Source organism: Chiloscyllium plagiosum, unplaced genomic scaffold, assembly GCF_037043375.1.
Source record: "Chiloscyllium plagiosum isolate Xiang-an unplaced genomic scaffold, Cpla_swu_hap1 HiC_scaffold_5, whole genome shotgun sequence".
Taxonomy (NCBI): Eukaryota; Metazoa; Chordata; class Chondrichthyes; order Orectolobiformes; family Hemiscylliidae; genus Chiloscyllium; species Chiloscyllium plagiosum.
In genome coordinates, this window is record NW_028270143.1 from 58,148,258 (window position 1) to 58,173,141 (window position 24,884).

General features: G+C 42.0%; 1 protein-coding gene across 8 annotated transcripts in view; it reads right to left on the bottom strand.

Annotated features, from left to right (window-relative positions):
- Positions 1-24,884, bottom strand: part of grb10b (growth factor receptor-bound protein 10b) — a 208,759-nt gene that overhangs the window by 50,109 nt on the left and 133,766 nt on the right. For all 8 annotated transcript variants that reach the window (XM_087987203.1, XM_087987201.1, XM_087987204.1 and 5 more), the window contains 2 exons: positions 24,593-24,749; positions 19,680-19,801 (listed from right to left, as the gene is read on the bottom strand). In XM_087987203.1, coding sequence (XP_087843329.1) covers positions 19,680-19,801; positions 24,593-24,749 — 279 coding nt within the window. The remainder of the gene's footprint in view (positions 1-19,679; positions 19,802-24,592; positions 24,750-24,884) is intronic.

Consider the following 24,884-nt stretch of genomic DNA (forward strand, 5'->3'; position numbering starts at 1 on the left):
ATTTAAGTCTGCCATATTCTGAGGACACATTGTTTATTTCTTCCAAACCTTTGTTGTGGCTAACCAAATGCTATTCCCAACTCTTAGTAAAGACAACCAATAACCTTTTTCATTCATTTGTGATTCTGACCATTTGTTGCCTATCATTAATTGCAACTTACTTGTGAACCACCTTGTTGAAAAACTACAAATATGTACTGCACACACGTTAAAGGAGAGAAATCCTGGAATTTGATTCAGTGACAATAAAGGAATGGCACTTTCTATCCACAGAATACTGTACAACTTGGATAGCACTTATAGGTGAGGGTGTTGTTCCCATTTATCTGCTGTCTCTTCAAGTGGTAAAGATGCAGGATTGAAAGGAGCTTTGGCAACTTGTTACAATGCATCTTGTAAATTGTATATATGGCTGCCATTACGTATAGTCGGTGAAGGAACATTTAAGGTTGTAAATGGATTGCTAATGAATGGGGTGCATTATCCTAAATCCTAAAACCTTCTTGACAGTCTTAAATGTTGTTGGAGGTGCACATGTCCAGACAAAGAGTATTCAATCATAGTCTTGACATGTTACCTTATAGACTATTTTCTTATGGTGGGGGCATGGGGAAGAGAGAAGAGAGAGGGAAAAATGGGTCAGGGGCAGAGTAGTGACAGACAGACATGCAAAGAGACAGAGACACAGAGTGAGATAGAGAGAGAGAGAAAAAAAAAAGAAAAGAATTGGGAAGAATGGAGAGAGAGAGAGAGATGAGATGTGTGGGTGGAGGAAGAGAGGGGGTGGAGGTAGAGAGGGGGAAGGGAAGTGGGGGAAGGGGGAAGAGAGGGAGGACAGAGGGGAAGGGGTGAAGAGTGGGGGTGGTAAGAGTGGGGAGAAAGAGTTGGGCGGAGGAGTGGGGGGGAGGGGGAGAGAGGGGTAGTAGAAGAGGAGAGGAGAGGATGAGAGATAGTGGGTGATAAGGGATGGGGGGCTGAAAGAGACAGGCAGTGAGAGTGACACAGACAGATGACTGGGGAGAGAGAGAGACAGAGGGGGCAGGCGGGGAGTGGGTAGACAGGGTGATACAGGAAGAGAGTGGTGAGAGGGAGTGAATGAGAGTGCAGAAGATGAGTGTTTTTGAGATCCAGGCACAGAGAGAAAGGTAATCATCAAATCATACAGTGCAGAAGAGGCCCTTCTATCCATTGAGCCTGCACCAACACAAGAGAAATACCTGACTTTCAACCTAATTCCATTTACCAGTACTTGGCCCATAGCCTTGAATGTTATGTAGCGTTAAGTGCACATCCAGATACTTTTTAATGAATGTGAGGCAATTTGCCTCTCCGGCACTCCCAGGCATTCCAGACTGTTACGACCCTCTGGATAAAAAGGATTTTGCTCACAACCCGTAAACCTCCTGCCTCCTCACCTTGTAACTGTGCGAGACTGACCTTCAACTAAGAGGAACAGGTGCTCTTCATCTACTCTGTGCATGCCCCTCATAATCTCACACACCTCAATCAGATCACCCCTCAGTATTCTCTGCTCTAAGAAAAACTACTTAAGCCTATCCAACCTTACCTCATAAATTAAATGTTCCATCCCAGGCAACCTCCTGGTGAATCTCCTCTACATCTCTCCAGTGTAATAATAACCTTCTTGCAATGTAACAGTCAAAGCTGCACATATAACTCTAACTGTGGTCTCATTAAAATTGTATACAACTTCAATAGGACTTCCCTGCTTTTGTAATCTATGCCTTGATTTATAAAGTCAAGTGTCCCATAAGCCTTTTTCACCACCCTATAAACAAGGCCTTTTGCCTTCAGGAGATCTATGCAGAAACACTCCAAGGTTCCTTTATTCCACGGAACTTCTGAGTGTCATGCTAGTCATTGACTAATTTCCTTAACAAATGACTCTTTCCAAAGTGCATCACCTCACACTTTTTAAGATTAAATTCCAGAAGAAACTTAGCTGCCCATTTGACCATCCCTTTTTATCTTCTTGTACCCAAAGACACTACCTCACCTTTAATCACCTAATCATTATGTCATCTGCAAACTTATCCAACATCTCCACACAGTCATCTATGTCATTTTCATAAATGATGAAGAACAGGGAACTGAGCACAGATCCCCATGGTATGCCACTGGACACTGGTTTCCAGTCACTAAAGCAGCCTTCTGTCATCATCCTCTGTCTCCGACAATTGAGCCAATTTAAATCCACTTCTTGCTAATTTGTCTATGTAGGAACTTGTCGAAAACTTTACTAAAAGAGACGGAAGGAAAAGGGGAGGGAAAGAGAAATAGAGGGGCAAGAGACGGACAAGTGGGAGATAGGGAGGGGAAGAGAGAGAGAGAGAGAGAGACAGACAGAGAGAGAAAAAAAGAGGAGTGGGAATCGGGGAGGATGCAGGGGAAGGGGGAAGAGAGGACAGGGAAAGATATATTTGCTGCAGAATTCCCATGCTTTCTCCTGCTCATACAGCCACAAATATTTACATTGTCAAGTCAATTAGACTATTGGTTGATGACAAATCCCAGATTGTTGAAGGTGGGGAAGGCATCGAATGCTGCTGAAAATCAAAAAGAGATGATTAGACCGCTAACCTCTGTTGGAAAGGATCACTGGCTGACTTGTTAGTCCAAACCTGAATTTTATCCATGTTTTGGTGTATGCAGATATGGAATGGTTAAATTCCTGAAGAGTTGCAAATGTTATTGGGGTTATGACAGAAAATAGCTTGAGAACGGTCCAGTGATAAAAGGAGGCATCAACTTGGTTTTGAAAAGTAGTAAAGGGTTTGGGTTTCGACCCTATCCAATATACATATTATAAAAGTCTATAAGATTAAATTACTTGTACATTTATATCTACCAACTAGTTTCTTGGTACAGGTCAGGATTTATTCAATCACTTTAACTTTGCTTTGATGCTGGTGGATCTGTTACTCTTATTCTCATCTCATTCTTCTCTAACATTCAGTCCGAGATGTGCCAACATTTTCTCCACACCGGGAAAGACTAAAGCCATGATATTCACTTCTTCTTACTATAGATTCCCTCTCCTCATAACCTAAATCAATTTCTCACCCAGCCATTGCCTCAGACTGCTCCCAATCTCAGAAATATTTGATCAAGTTGGACTACTACATCACAAAGATGAATTCTGTGTAACATTGGTCATTGCTGCCCTTTCCTCAGATCATTTATTGTTGAATGCTTCCAATGAAGGGAAGCATGCCATAAGCCTTTATTTTACTACATTATCTACCTGCGTTACCACTTTCAATGATCTGTGGACGTGTACACCAGATCCCTCTGCATATCAACAATCCTAAGGGTTCTGCCATTCACTGTACAATTTCCACCTCTACCTGACCTTCCAAAATGCATCATTTTACATTTGTCCAGATTAAATTCCATCTGCCATTTGTCTGCCCATGCCTCCAACTGATCTATATCCTGCTTTTTTCTCCTACGATCCTCCTCACTGTCCACAACATGACCAATCTTTGTATCATTCAAAAATTTACTAATTAAACCAGCTACATTCTCCTCCAAATCAGGGCAAAATGGTTCAGCGCAGATGGTGAACAGACAGGATGTTTGCCAGCACAAATGGGCTGCTTTGTCCTGCTTGGAGTGAAGAATCTTGAAAGTTGTTGGAGCTGTACCCATCCAGGCAAGTGGGCAGTATTCCATCACATTCCTGACTTGTGCCCTGCAGATGATGGGACAGGCTTTAGGGAGTCAGGAGTTACATGCCACAGTACTCCAAGCCTCTGACTGCTCTTGTAGCCATTGTTTGTGTGGTTGATCCAGGTTCAGTTTCTGGTCAATGGTAAGCCCAAGGATGTTGATAGTGGGGGATTTAGTAATGACAACACCATTGAATGTCAAGGGGCAATGGTTAGATTCTCTCTTATTGATGGTGGTCATAGCCTGGCATTTTTGTGGCACAAATGTTACTTGCCACTTGTCAGCCCAAGCCTGGATATTTGCCAAATCTTGTTGCATTTGGACATGGACTGCTTCAGTGTCTGAAGAGTCACAAATGTTGCTGAACATTGTGCAATCATCAGCAAACATCCCCACCTCTGACCTCACGATGGAGGGAAGGTCAATAATGAAGCAGCTGAAGATGGTTGGAGCTGGGACTCTACCCCAAGGAGCTCCTGTAGAGATGTTCTGGAACTAAGATGACTGAGCTCCAACAGCCATCACTATTGAGAGTTTGCCATCTGATATATATACTGATTCCAGTTTTGTGAGGGTTCCTTGATAGCACACTTGTTTGACTGCAGCCTTGATAGGAGAAAGTGAGGTCTGCAGATGCTGGAGATCAGAGCTGGAAATGTGTCGCTGGAAAAGCGCAGCAGGTCAGGCAGCATCCAGGGAACAGGAGAATCGACGTTTCGGGCATAAGCCCTTCTTCAGGAGCTTCCTGAAGAAGGGCTTATGCCCGAAACGTCGATTCTCCTGTTCCCTGGATGCTGCCTGACCTGCTGCGCTTTTCCAGCAACACATTTCCAGCTGCAGCCTTGATATCAAAGGCTGTCACTTTTATCTCACCTACAGAATTTAGAATGAATTCCTCCTCCAATCACTTCACATAATTTTTCCACCAAGACTTGATTCCTTTTGTGCACCCTAGTTATTTGATGAGTTAGCGAATATCATAACTTTTAGTTTGAAATCATTTTTTTTGGGGGGGGGGGGAAGATTCCATTTCTGGTCATCAGTAGTGATGCGCAATTTGCTTCATGTAGGCAAGTCTGAACTCCTGCGCTTCATCTTGGCAATATGTCTTGTATTAAGAGCCAGGCACAATGCTAAACATGCATTTATTTGCTGAAAACAGTGGGGCATAGAACATAGAAGAATACAGCGCAGTACAGGCCCTTTGGCCCTCGATGTTGCGCCGATCCAAGCCCACCTAACCTATACGAACCCACTATCCTCCATATACCTATCCAATGCCCGCTTAAATGCCCATAAAGAGGGAGAGTCCACCACTGCTACTGGCAGGGCATTCCATGAACTCACGACTCGCTGAGTGAAGAACCTACCCCTAACTTCAGTCCTATATCTACCCCCCCTTAATTTAAAGCTATGCCCCCTTGTAATACCCGACTCCATACGCGGGAAAAGGTTCACGCTGTCAACCCTATCTAACACCCTAATCATCTTGTACACCTCAATCAAGTCACCCCTAAACCTTCTTTTCTCTAATGAAAACAGCCCCAAGTGCCTCAGTCTTTCCTCATACGATCTTCCTTCCATACCAGGCAACATCCTGGTAAACCTCCTCTGCACCCGTTCCAGTGCCTCCACATCCTTCCTATAGTATGGCGACCAAAACTGCACACAATATTCCAGATGCGGCCGCACCAGAGTCTTATACAACTGCATCATGACCTCAGGACTCCGGAACTCAATTCCTCTACCAATAAAAGCCAGTACGCCATATGCCTTCCTCACCGCACTATTTACCTGGGTGGCAACTTTCAGAGATCTGTGTACATGGACACCAAGATCCCTCTGCTCATCCACACTACCAAGTATCCGACCATTAGCCCAGTACCCCATCTTTTTGTTATTCTTCCCAAAGTGAATCACCTCACACTTAGCTACATTGAATTCCATTTGCCACCTTTCTGCCCAGCTCTGCAGCTTCTCTATATCCTGCTGTAACCTGCCACATCCTTCCTCACTGTCAACAACTCCTCCGACTTTCGTATCATCCGCAAACTTGCTCACCCAACCTTCTAACCCCTCTTCCAGGTCATTTATAAAAATGACAAACAGCAATGGTCCCAAAACAGATCCTTGCGGAACACCGCTAGTGACGGCACTCCATGAAGAAACTTTGCCATCAACTACTACCCTCTGTCTTCTTCCATCCAGCCAATTCCTAATCCAAACCTCCAACTCACCCTCAATGCCATATCTCCGTATTTTCTGCAGTAGCCTACCATGGGGAACCTTATCAAACGCCTTACTAAAATCCATATATACCACGTCTACCGCTTTCCCCTCATCAACCTCCTTCGTCACCTTTTCAAAGAATTCAATAAGGTTTGTGAGGCACGACCTGCCCTTCACAAAACCATGCTGACTATCCTTGATCACATTATTCCTATCCAGATGTGCATAAATCCTATCCCTTACAATTCTCTCTAAGACTTTGCCCACAACAGAAGTGAGACTCACCGGCCTATAGTTACTAGGGTTATCCCTACTCCCCTTTTTGAACAAGGGAACCACATTTGCTATCCTCCAGTCTTCTGGCACTACTCCTGTAGACAAAAACTTAGATATGTGATATAGGCCTGAACGCACATTTTGTCAACAAAAAATATACTAATGTCTTATATATCTTGAAGGATAGCAAGGGCTGAGAGAAAATTTCAGAAAGATAAGGGTTGCCACAATAGTGAGCATGAACTTCAATCAAAGAGTTAAAAAGCAATCAATCAATCATTTAAATGAGTAATTAATAAAAATTAACCCCGTTAACAAAATGCCAAACAGCAAAGCTACAGCTAATTTTGCAATTTTGGTTAACAAGGAAAGTTACAGAGATAAAGAATCAACCCGAATTCAAGATCATCAAGAGAGGGGGTGATAAATGGGGGTAAGATGAATTGGGTTGAAACTTTATTGCTGGAACAGCACAGCAGGTCAGGCAGCATCCAGGGAACAGGAGATTCGACGTTTCGGGCACAGGCCCTTCTTCAGGAATGAGCAGAGAGTGTTCAGCAGGAGAAGATAAAAGGTAGGGAGGAGGGACTTGGAGGAGGGGAGTTGGAAATGTGATAGGTGGAAAGAGGTCAAGGTGAGGGTGATAGGTCGGAGTAGGGTGGAGGCGGAGAGGTCAAGAAGAAGACTGCAGGTCAGGAAGGCGGTGCCGGGCTGGAAGGATCCGGCTGAGACAAGGTGGGGGGAGGGGGGATGAAGAAACTGGTGAAGTCCAAGTTCATCCCCTGCGGTTGGAGGGTTCCCAGTCGGAAGATAAGACGCTCCTCCTCCGACCGTCGGGTTGTTGTGGTTTGGCGGTGGATGAGTCCAATGACCTGCATATCCTCGGTGGAGTGGGAGGGGGAGTTGAAATGCTGTGCCACAGGTTGGTTGGGTTGGTTCGTCCGGGTGGCCCAGAGGTGCTCCCTGAATCGCTCCGCAAGTAGGCGGCCTGTCTCCCCAATATAGAGGAGGCCACACCGGCTGCAGCGGATGCAGTAGATGATGTGGGTGGAGGTGCAGGTGAATCTGTGGCGGATATGGAAGTTTCCCTTGGGGCCTTGGAGAGAAGTGAGGGGGGAGGTGTGGGCGCAAGTGTTGCACCTCCTGCGGTTGCAAGGGAAGGTGCCGGGAGTGGTGGTTGGGTCGGTGGGGGGTGTGGATCTGACAAGGGAGTCGCGGAGGGAGTGGTCTCTACGGAAAGCTGATAGGGGAGGGGAGGGAAATATATCCTTGGTGCTGGGGTCTGTTTGGAGGTGGCGGAAGTGACGGCGGATGATGCGCTGTACATGGAGATTGGTGGGGTGGTAGGTGAGGACCAGTGGGGTTCTGTCCTGGTGGCGGTTGGAGGGGCGGGGCTCAAGGGCGGAGGAGCGGGAAGTGGAGGAGATGCGGTGGAGGGCACCGTCGACCACGTCGGGGGGGAAATTGCGGTCCTTGAAGAAGGAGGCCATCTGTGTTGTACGTATTTTGAACTGGTCCTCCTGGGAGCAGATGCGGCGGAGACGAAGGAATTGGGAGAATGGGATGGCGTTTTTACAGGGGGCAGGATGGGAGGAGGTGTAGTCCAGGTAGCTGTGGGAGTCGGTAGGTTTGTAGTAGATGTCCGTGTTGATTCGGTCGCCTGAGATAGAAACAGAAAGGTCTAGGAAGGGGAGGGAGGAGTCCGAGACTGTCCAGGTGAATTTGAGGTCGGGGTGGAAGGTGTTGGTGTAGTGGATGAACTGTTCAACCTCCTCGTGGGAGCACGAGGTAGCGCCGATACAGTCATCAATGTAGCGAAGAAAAAGATGGGGGGTGGGGCCAGTGTAGTTGCGGAAGATGGATTGTTCCACATACCCTACGAAGAGGCAGGCATAGCTGGGGCCCATGCGGGTGCCCATGGCTACTCCTTTTGTTTGGAGAAAGTGGGAGGATTGGAAAGAAAAGTTGTTCAGGGTGAGGACCAGTTCGGTCAGTCGAAGGAGGGTGTCGGTGGAAGGGTACTGGGTGGTACGGCGGGAAAGGAAGAAGCGGAGTGCTTTGAGTCCTTCGTGATGGGGGATGGAGGTGTATAGGGACTGGATGTCCATCGTGAAGATAAGGCGTTGGGGACCGGGGAAGCGGAAATCCTGGAGGAGGTGGAGGGCGTGGGTGGTGTCACGAACGTAGGTGGGGAGTTCTTGGACTAATGGGGACAGGACCGTGTCGAGGTATGCCGAGATGAGTTCGGTTGGGCAGGAGCAGGCTGAGACGATGGGTCGTCCGGGGCAGTCAGGTTTGTGGATTTTGGGCAATCCATCTTCCGCAACTACACTGGCCCCACCCCCCATCTTTTTCTTCGCTACATTGATGACTGTATCGGCGCTACCTCGTGCTCCCACGAGGAGGTTGAACAGTTCATCCACTACACCAACACCTTCCACCCCGACCTCAAATTCACCTGGACAGTCTCGGACTCCTCCCTCCCCTTCCTAGACCTTTCTGTTTCTATCTCAGGCGACCGAATCAACACGGACATCTACTACAAACCTACCGACTCCCACAGCTACCTGGACTACACCTCCTCCCATCCTGCCCCCTGTAAAAACGCCATCCCATTCTCCCAATTCCTTCGTCTCCGCCGCATCTGCTCCCAGGAGGACCAGTTCAAAATACGTACAACACAGATGGCCTCCTTCTTCAAGGACCGCAATTTCCCCCCCGACGTGGTCGACGGTGCCCTCCACCGCATCTCCTCCACTTCCCGCTCCTCCGCCCTTGAGCCCCGCCCCTCCAACCGCCACCAGGACAGAACCCCACTGGTCCTCACCTACCACCCCACCAATCTCCATGTACAGCGCATCATCCGCCGTCACTTCCGCCACCTCCAAACAGACCCCAGCACCAAGGATATATTTCCCTCCCCTCCCCTATCAGCTTTCCGTAGAGACCACTCCCTCCGCGACTCCCTTGTCAGATCCACACCCCCCACCGACCCAACCACCACTCCCGGCACCTTCCCTTGCAACCGCAGGAGGTGCAACACTTGCGCCCACACCTCCCCCCTCACTTCTCTCCAAGCCCCCAAGGGAAACTTCCATATCCGCCACAGATTCACCTGCACCTCCACCCACATCATCTACTGCATCCGCTGCAGCCGGTGTGGCCTCCTCTATATTGGGGAGACAGGCCGCCTACTTGCGGAGCGATTCAGGGAGCACCTCTGGGCCACCCGGACGAACCAACCCAACCAACCTGTGGCACAGCATTTCAACTCCCCCTCCCACTCCACCGAGGATATGCAGGTCATTGGACTCATCCACCGCCAAACCACAACAACCCGACGGTCGGAGGAGGAGCGTCTTATCTTCCGACTGGGAACCCTCCAACCGCAGGGGATGAACTTGGACTTCACCAGTTTCTTCATCCCCCCTCCCCCCACCTTGTCTCAGCCGGATCCTTCCAGCCCGGCACCGCCTTCCTGACCTGCAGTCTTCTTCTTGACCTCTCCGCCTCCACCCTACTCCGACCTATCACCCTCACCTTGACCTCTTTCCACCTATCACATTTCCAACTCCCCTCCTCCAAGTCCCTCCTCCCTACCTTTTATCTTCTCCTGCTGAACACTCTCTGCTCATTCCTGAAGAAGGGCCTGTGCCCGAAACGTCGAATCTCCTGTTCCCTGGATGCTGCCTGACCTGCTGTGCTGTTCCAGCAATAAAGTTTCAACTTTGATCTCCAGCATCTGCAGACCTCACTTTCTCCTCTAAGATGAATTGGGTTTAACTAATGCTGACATTGGCAGGATATGGTGGGGCATAATTGAGCTAGCCTTGCTGGAATTCACATGAAAATGGGGTTGGAAGTGAGTTGACTTCAGCCAAAGGTTTTCTCCTCTCATTGCCTGGTTTACCTCTCTCCATTTCCCTTTTCTCTTTCCCAGAATTTCATTTCTTTCCCTCTCTCTACACCCCTCTCATTGTCTTTCTTACTTCATCCTCTAACCTCAACAAAATAATCTGTCAGGCTTTGCATGCCAAAGAAATTCTTCCAGCACTATTACCTCACAAGCAAGCTTCTCGTGGTGAAATTAAAGTGGTCAAGCTTTTTTATTTCCCAGACACACTTAATTGTAATTTGGTAAAGGCAAGTTCTTCTTCAAAACTGAAGTGAAAGAAAAATTAACAGGAGCAACCCAGCCACCTGACCAGAATTCCCACCTCACTGTCAAGACATGGCTCACACTTCCCTTCTGCCGCACTCCCATGTACTAGGCGCAACTCAGATCTCCATCCCCTCCGCTCCAAGCTAGAGTCTCATAGAAAGCCACTCATTCTCAGTACCGGCCGGAAACTCCACAACCTCTGTTTATTTCAATGAGAAGCTCGCTGATAGTTCGAGCAGAATTCCTTTCATGTGTAATACAGATTATTTTCTTGAATTTAAAGGGGATGGAGTAAAAAGGACAGTGAAATGGGTGTGGGGAGACCTTGACCTCCTGACAGGTTCACCAGTAAGGCTACAGCAGTGCACAGGGAAGAAAAAGAGTCTATGATGAAATACATAAAATGCTCAGGCAGGCCACCTGTGGTCATTTGGGCCATAGGTTGGGCATCCCTAAAGTACATCAGGGCACCTCATTTAAGAGCCCTCAACTGCTGGAAACAATCTGTTTTTCCCTTCTTAATTTTAATTATTTCTTTCGATTAAATCCCCAAACGTCTAAGTCCTGATCAAACATCTCCCAATTTGTTTCAAGCTTTTCTTGGTGTTATTTCCTTGTACAACAGAGAATATGAGTTGAAATGAAAACAACTGCAGACGCTGGAAAACTGAAATGAAGACAGAAGTTACTGAAGAAACTCAGCAGATGTGGTAGCATCTGTGGACAGAATGCAGAGTTAATGTTTTGGGTCTAGCGACCCTTCTCTATGAGTAAATATGCTGTATCAAAATCCCTATTGTCTCAGTGTCATAGTGTGCAGCCTAAAACCAAACACAATACTCCAACTGCTGGTTTTGCAGTTTCATCATGTTCTATTTTTAATATTCAACACCTCTTGCCATAAACCCCATTTTTCTTTAGCTATTTTATAGCCTCTAAAAACTTGCAGTGTTTTAATACTTAACTTAAAGTCAATTTTTCTGCTATTGCATATCAAGAAGTACTGTCCTATTCAGAGGACATTTTAAAGCCAAAATTCTTCTGTAATTGAACTCAAGTTTTTTTTTGCCTATATCACCACTTTATCTGTATTACCTTGTAACTTCATTGGGTTCTCAGAATTATTTACAATCCTCTTATTCTAACACTATTTGCAAGTATAGTTAAGATACCAATTCTTGTATTGAAATCACTGATGTGTGAATAGAAATAGCTACAGAACACAATCTTGCATAGTGCAACTGACACATTTTCAACTATTTTGAGAAACTAGTCCTTCTCTAACACCCTTTTGCATATCACCGTGCCAGGGATTTTCTAAAAGCATTTATATCTCCTGCATTTGCCTGGATCAGTGACCAGCTACAAGAACTCTATCAGTTTGTTAAACACAAAGCTCTTTTCTGAAATGTGTGCTGGTTGCTTGCAATTATTTTCTCCTCAAACTGGTGAGTAATTTACTTTAAGTTGATCATGCCAAAACCTTCTCCATTATAATTATTAAACTACAGAATCAGTAACAACCTAGATTAACTATGTTTCTTTTTTAGGAAATGAGTATTAAATTGACAAACTTTGATTCTCTGTCATACACTCAACTCTCAACAGGACCCATAAAAATTACTTCTTTAATCCTGACAATTTGTTCCATCATTTCCCTTGGGTTTCTTGCCAGGTCTTAGAACAATGCCTGCCCTTTTGCCTAATTAACCTTTATAATTATTTCCTTTTATTTTAATATCTGTCATTTTACTTTTAAGGAATTTAGGATATAGCTGCTCCCTTTTTTCCTACTCTTATGTAAGCTTCAAAGCAAATTACTTATTGAATAACCCCACCAGTTTTTGCCCTCCCTTTCCTAACTAATCCACTTCCTTCATGCTCCCACCTCCTACCAAAGAATGCCAATTCTCTTTCTGAACTATTTGTCAAATATTTTAATATACATGATTTATTTTATGTTTTTTCTTTCATTGCCCCTCCTTGCTCTCATTTTTGTTTGTTACACAAGCTCCAAGCATTAGCTTCTTCAGTTTTAATATGCTCCAATTCCTGTTTGGGAGAATGAAGCCTTTCATTCGAAAGATAACTTGACTATAACATGTATTAACTCATCTCAGTCAACACTGGGAAAGGAAAAAAGAAATCAATGACCAGTCTCTAGTATAGGCAACCAAAGGTCAGGAAGAACATATACTCCAAAGAAGGGTCCTTCTCAGGATGCAAGTCAGTGGGTAGTGGCGTTCCACAAGGCTGTGTTGGGACCACAACTTTTCACTTTATACGTTAATGATCTTGATGAAGGAGCTGAGGACATTCTGTCTACTTTTGCAGATAATACAAAGAAAGGTGAAGGAGCAGGCAGTATTGAGGAGGCTACAGAAAGATTTAGACATGTTAGGAGAGTGGACAAAGAAGTAGCAGATGAAATGCAATGTGAGAAAGTGAGAGGTCATGCGTTTTGGTAGGAAGAATAGAAGCATCGACTATTTTCTAAATGGGGAGAAAATTCAGAAATATGAACTGCAAATGGACTTAGAAGTCCTAGTCCAAGTTTCTGTTAAGGTAAACCTGCAGGTTGAGTTGGTAATTAGGAAGACAAATATAATGTCATTCATCTTGAGAGGACTAGAACATAAAAGCAGGGATGTACTTCTGCCGCTTTAAATGTGGCTTGACCAGAGCTTTATCAAGTATTGTGAGCAATTTTGGGCCCCATACCTCAAGAAATATGTACTGGCCCTGGAGCAGGTCCAGAGGACGTTTATGACAATGATCCCAGGAATGAAAGGCTTAACATAGGAGGAAACTTTGAGGACTCTGGGACTATACTCCATGAAGTTTAGAAGGATGAGGGGGGATCTGATTCAAACTTACAGAATAGTGAGCAGCCTGAATATAGTGGAGGTTGGGAAGTGGATATTGGCAGGAGAGCAGAGGACCCCAAGGCATAGCTTCGAGTAAGGGGAAGACCCTTTAGAATGGAGATAAGGAGAAACTTCTTTAACCAGATAGTGGGGAGTCTGTGGAATTCACCGTCGTAGAAGGTTATGGAAGCCAGGTCATTGAATATATTTAAAAGAGAGAGAGAGATAAGCTCTCAATTGCAAAGTGGATCACTTATGGCGATAAAGCTGGAAAATGGGGTTGAAAAACCTAACATTAGGATCGAATGGCAGAGCAGACTCGGTGGGCCAAATGGCCTAATTTCTACTTCTTTTTCTGATGGTCTACTTAGGAGCATGAATAAGCAATGGAAAAAGGGAAGACAACAGCCTAGTGGTATTATCAACAGTCTATAAAATTCAGAGATCCAAGTAATATTCTGGGGACCTTGGTTCAAATCCCACTATGGCTGGTAGTAGAATTTGAATTAAATTAAAAATCTGGAAGTAAGATCTAGATTAATGTGGTGGACTTGTAACCGCCTCTGGGCAATTAGGAATGGGCAATAAATACTGACCAACAATACCCATATCACGTGAATGAAAGATAAAAGGATACTTTTAGCCTAATCAGCCATTATGGTTGATCTGATTGCGACCTCAAATCACTTTCCTATTTACCCGAAATAAACTTTGACTCCATTGTTAGTCTAGAATTCATCGACCCCTACCTTAAAAAAATTGAACAGTCTGGCCTACACTGCTTTCAGGGAAGAAGTTGATCAAGTCTAATAATATTTTATATTGTTTTATAGGTGATTGTAACTGGAATAGATTTAGAAAATGAGTAAGCGGTACAAAAGGAGTGAAAATATTATTCTGGACACAATATAGATATTGAACGTTGACCAATGAAACCACTAGAATGGGTGAGATTGGGTTAAATATTATCTATCAGGCAAAAGCAGCAGCGTCAGAAAATAACAGTATGACCACAACAGGGTGCAGTTGAAGTTCAGAGTTAAAATGGAAAAGAGGAGTCCAATAGAAACATTCAGCATTAGAAAGACAGATTTTCATCCAGTTAAAGATTGATTACAGCACAGAAAGTAGCCATTCAGCCCAGCATATCTCCACTGGCTCTCTGCAACAGCAACTCAACTCGTCCTCCTCCCTGCATTTCTCCTGTAACCCTGCAATTTCTTTCTCTTCAGAGAATTATTCAAAGTTTGTGAGGGCAAGCTAAAGAAACTGAATAGTGCAGGACTGTCAGATGGGAAAACAGACGATAGTGGATTATATTTCAAAATATTATTGCATATAAGATGGATACAGAACATGAGGGAAAAGTGATGAAATCACCAATGAAATCATGCAGGAGTAAAAGCAAAAGGGATTGTTTTCAATGCATAAAGCTTTGGGTAACACAGTGGACTGAATGAACAAGAAACAAGGTGAAAAGGGTTGGCAACTGCCTTACTACATGTTAAACAGTAATAAACAGTAACAAGTCATACATTTCTATAAATATATGAACTCAAAGTTGAAAAGGACACTAAGTTCCAAAACAGCATGATTCAAATGACCAAGAGATAAAAAATAAAGCATAAAACATATACAGAGGAAACCCTGAGCAGTCTACACCTCAAAGTGGAATTAGTGTTGACTGAGGAAGTACTAAACATTTGAAATCAGGTAACAAAGATATCGAGTTCAGGTGAAATTCATTAAAATGTAATCAAAGATTTGGCTAGTAAAACTGGTCACCACTGATCACAGTTTTCAGGCAATCATTAAAAATACAAGTAGTGCTCAGATTGGGATCAGAACAACAGTTCTAAAATAGAGCACAAAAACAATCTGAGGAACTAAATACCATCAAATTCAACATCTTTTGACCCCTCAATAAGATCATGTGTTAATTGTATTCATCTGCCATGGTACTATAGATAGAGTTTTGCTAAATGATACCAGAAAGTTACAATTCTAAGATTTTTAAAAAGTGAGGTGGCATTTGGTGCTCATTGTGTAAGAGAATGCCTTAATTCAACCATCCCTTGTGTGAAAGGGTGTTTCCTGATTTAACTCATGAATGCCTGGATCTGATTTTAAATATTTTCTTCTTGCCCTGGACTTACAGCAGAAAGAATTAATCTGTACCTCATCTTTCCGTATATTGTGTAGTCTCTCATAATTATCTAACTCTTGAAACCTTGGAAACATTTTAATTAATTTGTGGTACTTTTCTTCCAAAACAAAAATTCCTCTCAAGGTATGCTGTATGGACTGTACACAGTGCTCCAGATGTGGTCTAACCACAACTCAAACAGCAAAACATCCTTTTATATTTAAGTCCTTAAACTGTAAAACCCAACATCCCTTTAACCTTGCTGGCTTTTGCTTTCTCAGACTCTTGATGAGAGACAGTCTGGATGGAGGCACCAGAGGCTGCAATGGTGCCAGAAACTGAACATAAAGAGGACAAATCGTCCAATATTTGCTCCTGCAGCCAGAGAAGATTGAACAACTAGTGAAGAGAAAGCAATGTTGATTAACTGGAAACACCAATACGTGCAAAGTTATTTTGCATTTTGACAACACGTGCACCAAAGGAACTATACCATATTAGGGAGCTGTCTTGAACAAATTAATTTGGGGTTGGAGCTTGTACTTTTTAAATTCTATTTTACCAAGTCTAATTACTTGTTAATTGCTTAATGCAACTGTTATTTTAACACATTATTTGGCAATGAGTTACTCATTCCTATTGTATCCAAAGTAGGGCTCGAAACCTCAGTGAGACTCCACAAGGGACTTTCACCATACAAACTGACAACCACATTTCAGCTTGAAAATAGAAAATTCCTAAATACTCAACAGATCAGATAGTATCCATGAGAGAAACAGTTAATATTTCAGGTTGATGAGCTTTCAGAGCTCTGATAGGAAGTCACCGACCTGAAACTTTAATGGTGATTCTCTCCACAGAAGCTGCCTGACTAGCTTAGCATTTTTGCTTGTATTCCAACATCATGTTGATTTCGAAATAGTTATCAATGAACATGGGCGGCACAGTGGTTCAGTGGTTAGCACTACTGCCTCACAACATCAGGGACCCGGGTGCAATTCAAACCTCGGGTGACAGTCTGTGTGGAATTTGCACATTCTCTCAGTGTCTGTGTGGATTTCCTCTGGGTGCTCCGGTCTCTTCCCACAATCCAAAGGTGTGCAGGTTAGATGAACTGGCCATTCTAAATTGCCCATAGTGTTCAGGGATGTGCAGGTTAGGTGCATTAGCAAGGGTAAATATAGGGTAGGGGAATGGGTCTTTGGGGGGGTCGATGTGGACTGGTTGGGCTGAAGGGCCACATTGTTGGGATTCTATGAACTCTCAAGTGTATCGACTGCCTAAGACCCACCTGTCATGGAGACAGTGAGGTCTGCAGATGCTGGAGATCAGAGTTGAGTGTGTGTTGCTGGAAAAGCACAGCAGGTCAGGCAGCATCAGAGGAGCAGGAAAATGGACGTTTTGGACTGGAGCCCTCTAGTGTATTCCATTAGACATCTCCCTTCCTTTGTAAAATATCTCAACTTGTTTCATCACTTTTCCTTGCTTATCCTTATTCTGTATGATCCACCTAACCCTGACACCATGGTTATCTCAGATAATGTAATAGCTGTCTTCCTCTTTGCTATATAAACAAAGATCCTTCAGCCTTGGATATCATCCTCCATCTTACAGCACCTTTTCGTTTCTCCTGCATTCACTGCACTGTCTTCCAAATCACCTTTCAACCATGCCACCTTACATAGCCTCTCCATTCCTGTCCTGGCTACAGCAACCAAAAGTGTCTGTGATCATTGCTTTGCATACTTTGGTTGACCCTCCAAACACATTTTCTTTGGGCATATGTTCTGGTAGCAACTTTTTCCCAGGTTTTGCAGGAGAGAAACTAAGGATGGAACTAGGAAGGCTAGAGGAAACATGAGGAAAGGGTAGCAGGCTGCGCTAAGACAAATAGTAAAATGTTCTTCAAATATATTAACAGTAAAAGACTTGCAAAGGACAAGTGGGCCCCATGAGGAACCTGCAGGGTAAGTTCTCACTGAAGCAAAGGGCATAACAGAGATACTAAATAAATACTTTGCTTCTGTCTTTACCAAATTAGAAAATGATGACAATGGCCCAGTTGAAAATATGGGTGTTGAGCAACTAGCAGTATAATGATACATTAAAAAAAAGGTGAGAAAAGGCTGGCAGCACTCCAGATAGAGAAGTCACCAGGCCCCAGGTATTGACAATAGTCAATACAAGAATCGCATAATGTAAATAACATTTAAATGTTGGGATGCAATTGTGCGAAAGCCAAAACACTTCTTAAAATTTTACACTTTAGGAGCAGCGTCCCCTATTAATCAATTGAAATACAGCAAATTTGCACTGACGAATTGGGCATTAGAGCAGAACGACCTGTATCTTAGATGGCTGAGAGAGGGAAGGGAACAAATTGTGCAGCCATTGACAGAAATTTTCCAGAACCCTCTGAAAGATTAGTCCTGGGGGACTGTAAGATTGCAAATGTGATACTGTAGTTAAGGAAAGGGGCAAAGAATAACTCAAGAAACTACAGACTTGTCAGCCTGACATTCATAGTGGGAAAATGGATGGAGGCCATAATACAGGATAAGATAAATATACATAGAGTAAAATAAGTTAATACTAAATAGTAAACATGGCTTTGTCAAATTTAATGGCATTCTTTGACAAGGTGACACAGGCAGTGGATAAGGGCAGTGCTGTGGAGGTTGGTTATTTGGACTTTCAGAAAGCGTTTGATAAGGTGCCACATAATAGATTGTTTTGCAAATTAGAAATTTTTAGTATTTATAGGTCCTTGGCAGCATGGATTAGAAGTTGACTAAAAGATAGGAAGCAGATGGGCTTTGAATAGGCATTTCTCAGATTGGAGCGGAGTTGAAAGTGATATTTTCTCGGGATTGATGTCGAGACCCTTTTTTTTCTGATTTATATAAATGATTTGGAGATTGGTGTTGAAATCAAAATCTCCAATTTAGCAGATGGCACTAAGTCAGGGACAATAGTGAATTGTGAGGATGAAACTGGGTGACTTCAGAGGGACTTCAAGTTGCCCAAATGTGCAGACACCTGACATATGCATTTCCTTCTATATTGTAAAATTATATAATGCTATGATACTAAGTTACTTGCAAGACACTTTCAACCTTTTAAACTGTCTAGTTTTCACCCTCTGCCTATCATCAAACCTCGAAGTTGATTACTGATTTATTCGATCACCCCTTCAATTTAATCATTGGTAAACTTATTCAGAGTAAAATACATTTTCCTCCACACTCAATACCTTTGTCATCTTTGCTCCCTCTTTGCATGTTTATTTAATCACTGATCATATGGTCTAAACACTTCAAGTACTCTGGTTTTGCTCTCCAATGTCAATCCTCTGAACACTGCAAAATCATGCTTGAATTTGCAGATAACGGTCCCCATTTTTACACTCACTTCTGTGATCTTCTACCATGTCAGTCTATCCTCACCTACATGTGCAAGAAGCTTTTGCATTTTGGTCAATGAGTTTGAGATCATCTGTCATACTGCTGCATATCCATGACCACCAAATTAAGGTTCCTCTAACGAATGCTATTCCCATACTTAATGTTGCATCTTTTACTCAATTTTTCCTTCTTTCCTTCCCTCCTGCCCTCTTGCAAACTCATTGTTCACAAAATTGAAACTTCACCAAGTAAACACCAAGAAGCCTGAAGCCATTACCTACAACCCTTCTACGAAAAATTTTGCTCTCCATTGATTCCATTTTCCTCTCTGGTTAGTGTCCCAGGCTGATCAAGACTGTTTGCAACCTCAGTGACTTATTTCATCTTGAACTAAACTCCTGACTCAAAATTCCATCTGCAACAAAAAAACCTATTTTCATATCTGTGACATTCCATCTCTTCCCTGCCTCTGTTGCTGAAAATCACATCTATGATACATAACAGGTATCTGATAAATTTCATGTTTGTAAACCGTAAGACTCAGGATGTTGCAAATTCTTGGAAAACTACAGCATACTACTAATGAGCACATACTTGGAACACTTTCAACGTGCTTTAAAACTTAAACTCAGATAACTGCAAAGAAAATAAAATGACTTTTCAAACTAAAAGCCTGAGTTTGTTAAAACTTTGAAATGAACAACAAAAGACCTCTTCAGCTTAAATCACTGGAATAAATCTACACTATTGCACTTAAAAGATATTTCCTTCATTTTATAAATATATTATTTATAGTGCAAATTTATGCAAGATATACTTTCAAAATCAGGTGACCAGTTAAGGTATCAATGTGTCATAAATATGTCAAAGTCATTTCAAGTATCAGACAAAAAGGTACTTGCCACTGGATGTTTGAAGAATTCATATTTGGCATAGTTTTTTCTGAATAAAAATTTACTTTCATTTCCTATTATCCATGTGGATTGTACTTGTACGACTAGTTCATGGTCTTCCAAACATCTTTCTGTAAAAAAGCATTGAGAATTTGTGTGATAAATGTCCCTGCTGAGTATGACAAGAGATATCACGGAATTTTAATGGTGTTGTAAATAATAGATATATTAATATTCAACCATGCAGAATGGCAGACTTCAGAGTAGTTTAAACAATTTCTGTTAAATGTTATCCTCCATGACATTTGAATCATATAAATACTTTGCTATTCATGTTGGAAAAAAGAATATATTTTGTATGTTTGAACTTAGTAGCTTCTTCAAATGATATTATGAAATAATGAGGGAATGAACCAAAAGTTAGATATATTCAGCAACTCATTTAGCATTCCTAATGTGTACCTAATAATGAACAGTTAAACAAAAATAATTTTCCCTCAAGAAAACAAATAATAAAGATGAGCTTTGTTCATGACCTGCATTTTTTCCATTAAAACTATTGGCTGCCTTGAACCTAATTGGTACAAGGACTCTACTCCCAACTCGAATGAAACTAAAATACTACAAGCCCAATGAGCTTGTGTTCCAAAGACAAGTAATTGAACTCTAAACATGAACTGTTTCTTTCTCTCCACAGATGCTGCCAGATCTACTAGGTTTCCCCAGCACGGTTTTATTCCTGCTCCCAACACTGACTCACCAATTCCCTCCCTGACCCTCACACTTGCCACATTCCTGTCAGAATGTACTATAAACAGGAGATATCTTTGTAGTTAAGTTTTAAAACATTTTAAAGGATTGAGTTAAGAGCATCAACAATTTTGAACAACAGGATTTCAGCTGGTGGCAAACAAATATCTTTAAAGACACATTAATGAGAATGCAAGATAAATACATTCCTCAATGAACTTCAATCAGGTTATCATCACTACAAAGAGAAGTTAGTCAATTCACGAAAAATATTTTAAAAAGTGAAAGTTTTGTGCAAGAATGTATATTGCCATGCATGCTACAGTGAGCAAACGAAAGAGAAAAGGTGAACTTTTGAAAAAGCCAAACTACTTCTAATGTTGCCTTGATATTGCACCTCTCATCTCTAAAAACACCCTAAAAATGATTCAGTTACAGAATTTCTTTAGACTATTTTGAAGACAAATACAGTGGCCTACAGCTGGCTGTACATACATCAATTACAGCAAATAAATTAAATAACTAGATGGTAATGGATAAGGGATGAAAGCTATCCAGAAAACCAAGGTGATTCTTAGTTCTTCTCTTACATACCCACATAAGATCCCAATAACATTCCATGCAAAGGATAATATTTCCAGTAATCCAGTACTTTCTCAAAAAGATAGAATGCTCACAGCCTGAAGTGGGATAGTAATACTGCATTCCCAACGAGACTTACAAATGCATGATATCATGCCATTCAGCATTTAATGTAGCTTGTGTGCAATTCAACAATTTCTCTCAGCACAACTAGTTTAACCTGTTGAGCAAACCTGTACCATAAGGTATTTGTTCTGTATGTTCAATATTACACCTTCACAGATCATGTCAGCTGCTAAACAATGAAGGCAGATGTGCCCTCAACCAAGGTGACACTTGTGTACAGTAAAGTTCTGACCAAATTTTTACAATTTGCTAGTTTCTCAGCTAGCTGCCATTATAACTCAGCTTGCTTCCCTTATTCCCTTTGACTGTAAATTTATTTGTTCAATTTGAATTTTTAAGTTTTCAATATTCATCATTTTTCTCACTGCTGTTCTGCTTCACTTTTCTTTCCCTTGTTTTCCAAGAATTTATCTTAAGTGCAAAGGATTCCTGACAATTTGAAGAAAACATGCAACATTTTGAACAAGAAATGATATTCTTCACAAACCTCCAAAAATTTGACGTATCTATAAATTTTGTCAAGATCATAGACGTGACTATTCTGTATTCTATACTAACGAGGGCTCCTCATCTAGATAAGGACAAAGTAGTAATTTTACTTCAATCTTCAGAATATGACTCACATCTTCAAAACATTTATTCAAAAAATGTCACTTCAAACATAATTTGTATTAATTTCACATTGGTTATTCACCAGAGCCTTGTTACTACCAAAGTAAAGCACTGAACAGGACTGGTCAAACTCAACAATTTGTGCAACTCTTGAGTTTTGAAGTACACAGGTTTCACGGCAGTCAAATTAATCAGGTATTTTTTTCCCCACATGTCACCAATAGGCTAAAATTTATTTAAAATTATTTATTTGGTAATTCCTGAAGTATGGTCAGAACATTTTAAGAAAGAAATGCTGCAAATTTCTAAATTAGGTGGAATATAGTATTAAAACTGTGACTTAAGGAAGTATATTTGGAGTCACTGATGATACCTTGAGAAAGTATTCAAGAGCCACAGAGATATCTATGAGGTACTTCAAAGATGTTTTATGCTGCATACCTCCATATTCTCTTTTTACCTTAAACTGTAATAATAGTAAATAATAATTATGATAAAACTTGAAAGAGTCAACTGGTAGTGCATCAGTTGAGGTCCACTGACGAAAATATTTTGAAGTTTTTCATCTGATACTTATTAGATTCACAATTCACAAGAAATACCAATGTAAAGGGAAAGCAGCAGTTCATACTGTTTGAGTAGAGAGTGATAATTGTTTACAAGTGGACACTGATTGATAGAGGAATTGCCATAGAGAATGCGCTAGTGAGATGTCGACAGGCGGCTGCCAAGCTTTGCTTAAATTTTAACTGGGCACATTGACTGGTCCATTTATCAGGGTAATACCTTGACCATTGGATAGCTTTCACTTGTTTTGTTGACAACCATTTACTGTATATTATGCAAAGTCATGCTTGTTCCTAGAAAGTACTCAGTCTATCTCCAGTTACCCTGGAAAGGCAAGGTATCTCAAAATCAAGCAACAGTTGAAGCTAACCATTTCACATTGCTATTATGCAGTAGCAACATGATGGTGTTTGCCACTCCCAGAATGCTGCGGTCAAGCCAACAGGTCATTTTGCTGGGTGCATAAATGGATAATGTGGAATACAAATTTCAGTGCCTGAGAGATAACAGGAATGTAGTGTGTGTATCCCAAAGCCTTGAGGACCATATTAAGCAGCATGTCCCTTCAGCTGTTGACAACAAGCAAGGTACTTGCTATATTCAACCAGTCTGTGCTGGCTCAACTCAAAACAGTATCCAACAGTAAATGTAATTCCACAATTAAACAGTATTTGCTAGACAATCTTTATCATGCCCAGAAATATGCTGATAATCAATTTTTCAGTTGAACTTGCAGTATGACACACTTGTCCACACTGAAAATGCTACATTAATGTCATTTAATATGAATGTACTTAGGAAACAGAATGAATATGTTCACACATTGCGCTTGTTTCAACTCAATAAAATAGGTGATAACCGCTCTCTGCTTCAAGCCTTGACCAGGGTCAGTCAACATGGGTTAACTTTAGCAAAGCTTGTCAGTCATCATCCAACTGGTGCATTTTTCAAGGCAACACTTCTATCAATCAGAATCCATTTGCTAACCAACCAGGATTCTGTTCTCATGTAGTGTAAAACTTGTTTTCCCTTGATACTTGTATTTCTTGTGAAAGGCTCTGGCCAGTATAAAATTGATGTGGTAAGTGTAAATGAAAGAAATCTACAAAATATGCTTTTTCAGCAATAGTCCAACTTAAAATAGTAAACCAAAGCTTGTCCTTCCCCATAAGTGATCTAACTCTGAACTCAGGTTGATGTACTAATCTTGTAAATCGGGTAAAGGTAGCATGTAATGTTAACTCATGCATCAATAATGCATTCAAATCCTGCTAACTCAGTTAAATAGTTGAAAACTAATTTCAAAATACAGTGGAACCTCGATTATCCGAATACCAATTATCCAAAGGAGATCGCGAGGTCCCAATAGAAACATTACATCAAAGAATGTGTTTCTAACAGTGATCGCATCTTTTGTTTACAGTGATTAAACAGACACCGTCTTCAAATGACTGACCTCTCGCCCTCTCTCTCCCCACACTTTCCCTGGTGTTCTACAGAGAAGTATACCCTAAACCCACACGCCCCCTTCCCCAGATAATCTGACCAACATTGCCCTGTACAGAACAGAGGTTGAACCTGTCAAAAAGGTGTAGTAAAAAGTGTGTGCGCGCACTGTTTGGAGACTTACCCCATAAAGGCAGCAATCCCGCTGCCCTGGAACGGGGGCAGTGCTGAACGAGGATGGGGGCGCAGGGGCAGTGTTGAACGAGGATGGGTGGTGGGGCAGTGTTGGAGGGGGATGGGGGAGCAGGGGAAGTGCTGGATGTGGATGGGGCGAGGGCAGTGCTGGACAGGGATGGGTGGGTGGGAGCGGTGTTAGGGCGGGAGCTCGCGCGCTGTGCTGCTGCAGTTTCCTGAATGGGGAACAGACTTTAAAAACTCTGACTCCCAGAGGTAAGGCATTTAATCAATTAAGCAAATAATTGATTATCCGAACGAAATAGTGCCCGCTTATTCACATTCGGATAATCGAGGTTCCCCTGTATATGAAAAAAAAGTGCAAAATGCAATCAAAAATGTAAGTTGCAATGCATTTCATGAAAATAATCACTTCAACCCTCACTTTTACATACAATATATTGAACCTGAAGCAACATATTTTTCAAGTTTCATTCCTGCTGTTCTTCTTACCAGCATCTATAAATATTTAACTACAAAGATATTTTTAAAAAATGTATGTAGCCATGACTGATGAGTAGTTTATGTAAGCTTACTTTTCCAAGCTAAATGATAAAAATGAGTGATGGTCATTCAATTAATTTTGCATCTTATGCCGTTCTTACCGAGACCTAGATGTGGGTGATGTTCAATCAATGACCAATTATTGTCGTCAACACAATGACATTTGTATATCAACAGTTGGCAGACATCTCTGGCAGTCATGTCAGATGGAAGTTCAATTGCCTTACTTGTTCCATCTTCGCTAAAAACTTTAATGATCTACCGAAAAAAGAGAAACAACTGATTTTTATCCAATAAAGAGTTTAAGGAAGATACATTGCATTATTTAAAATACTGAACACTGTTAGTACAATAATTAAGTTATTTAATGAAAGAACTATAAAATTACCAAAT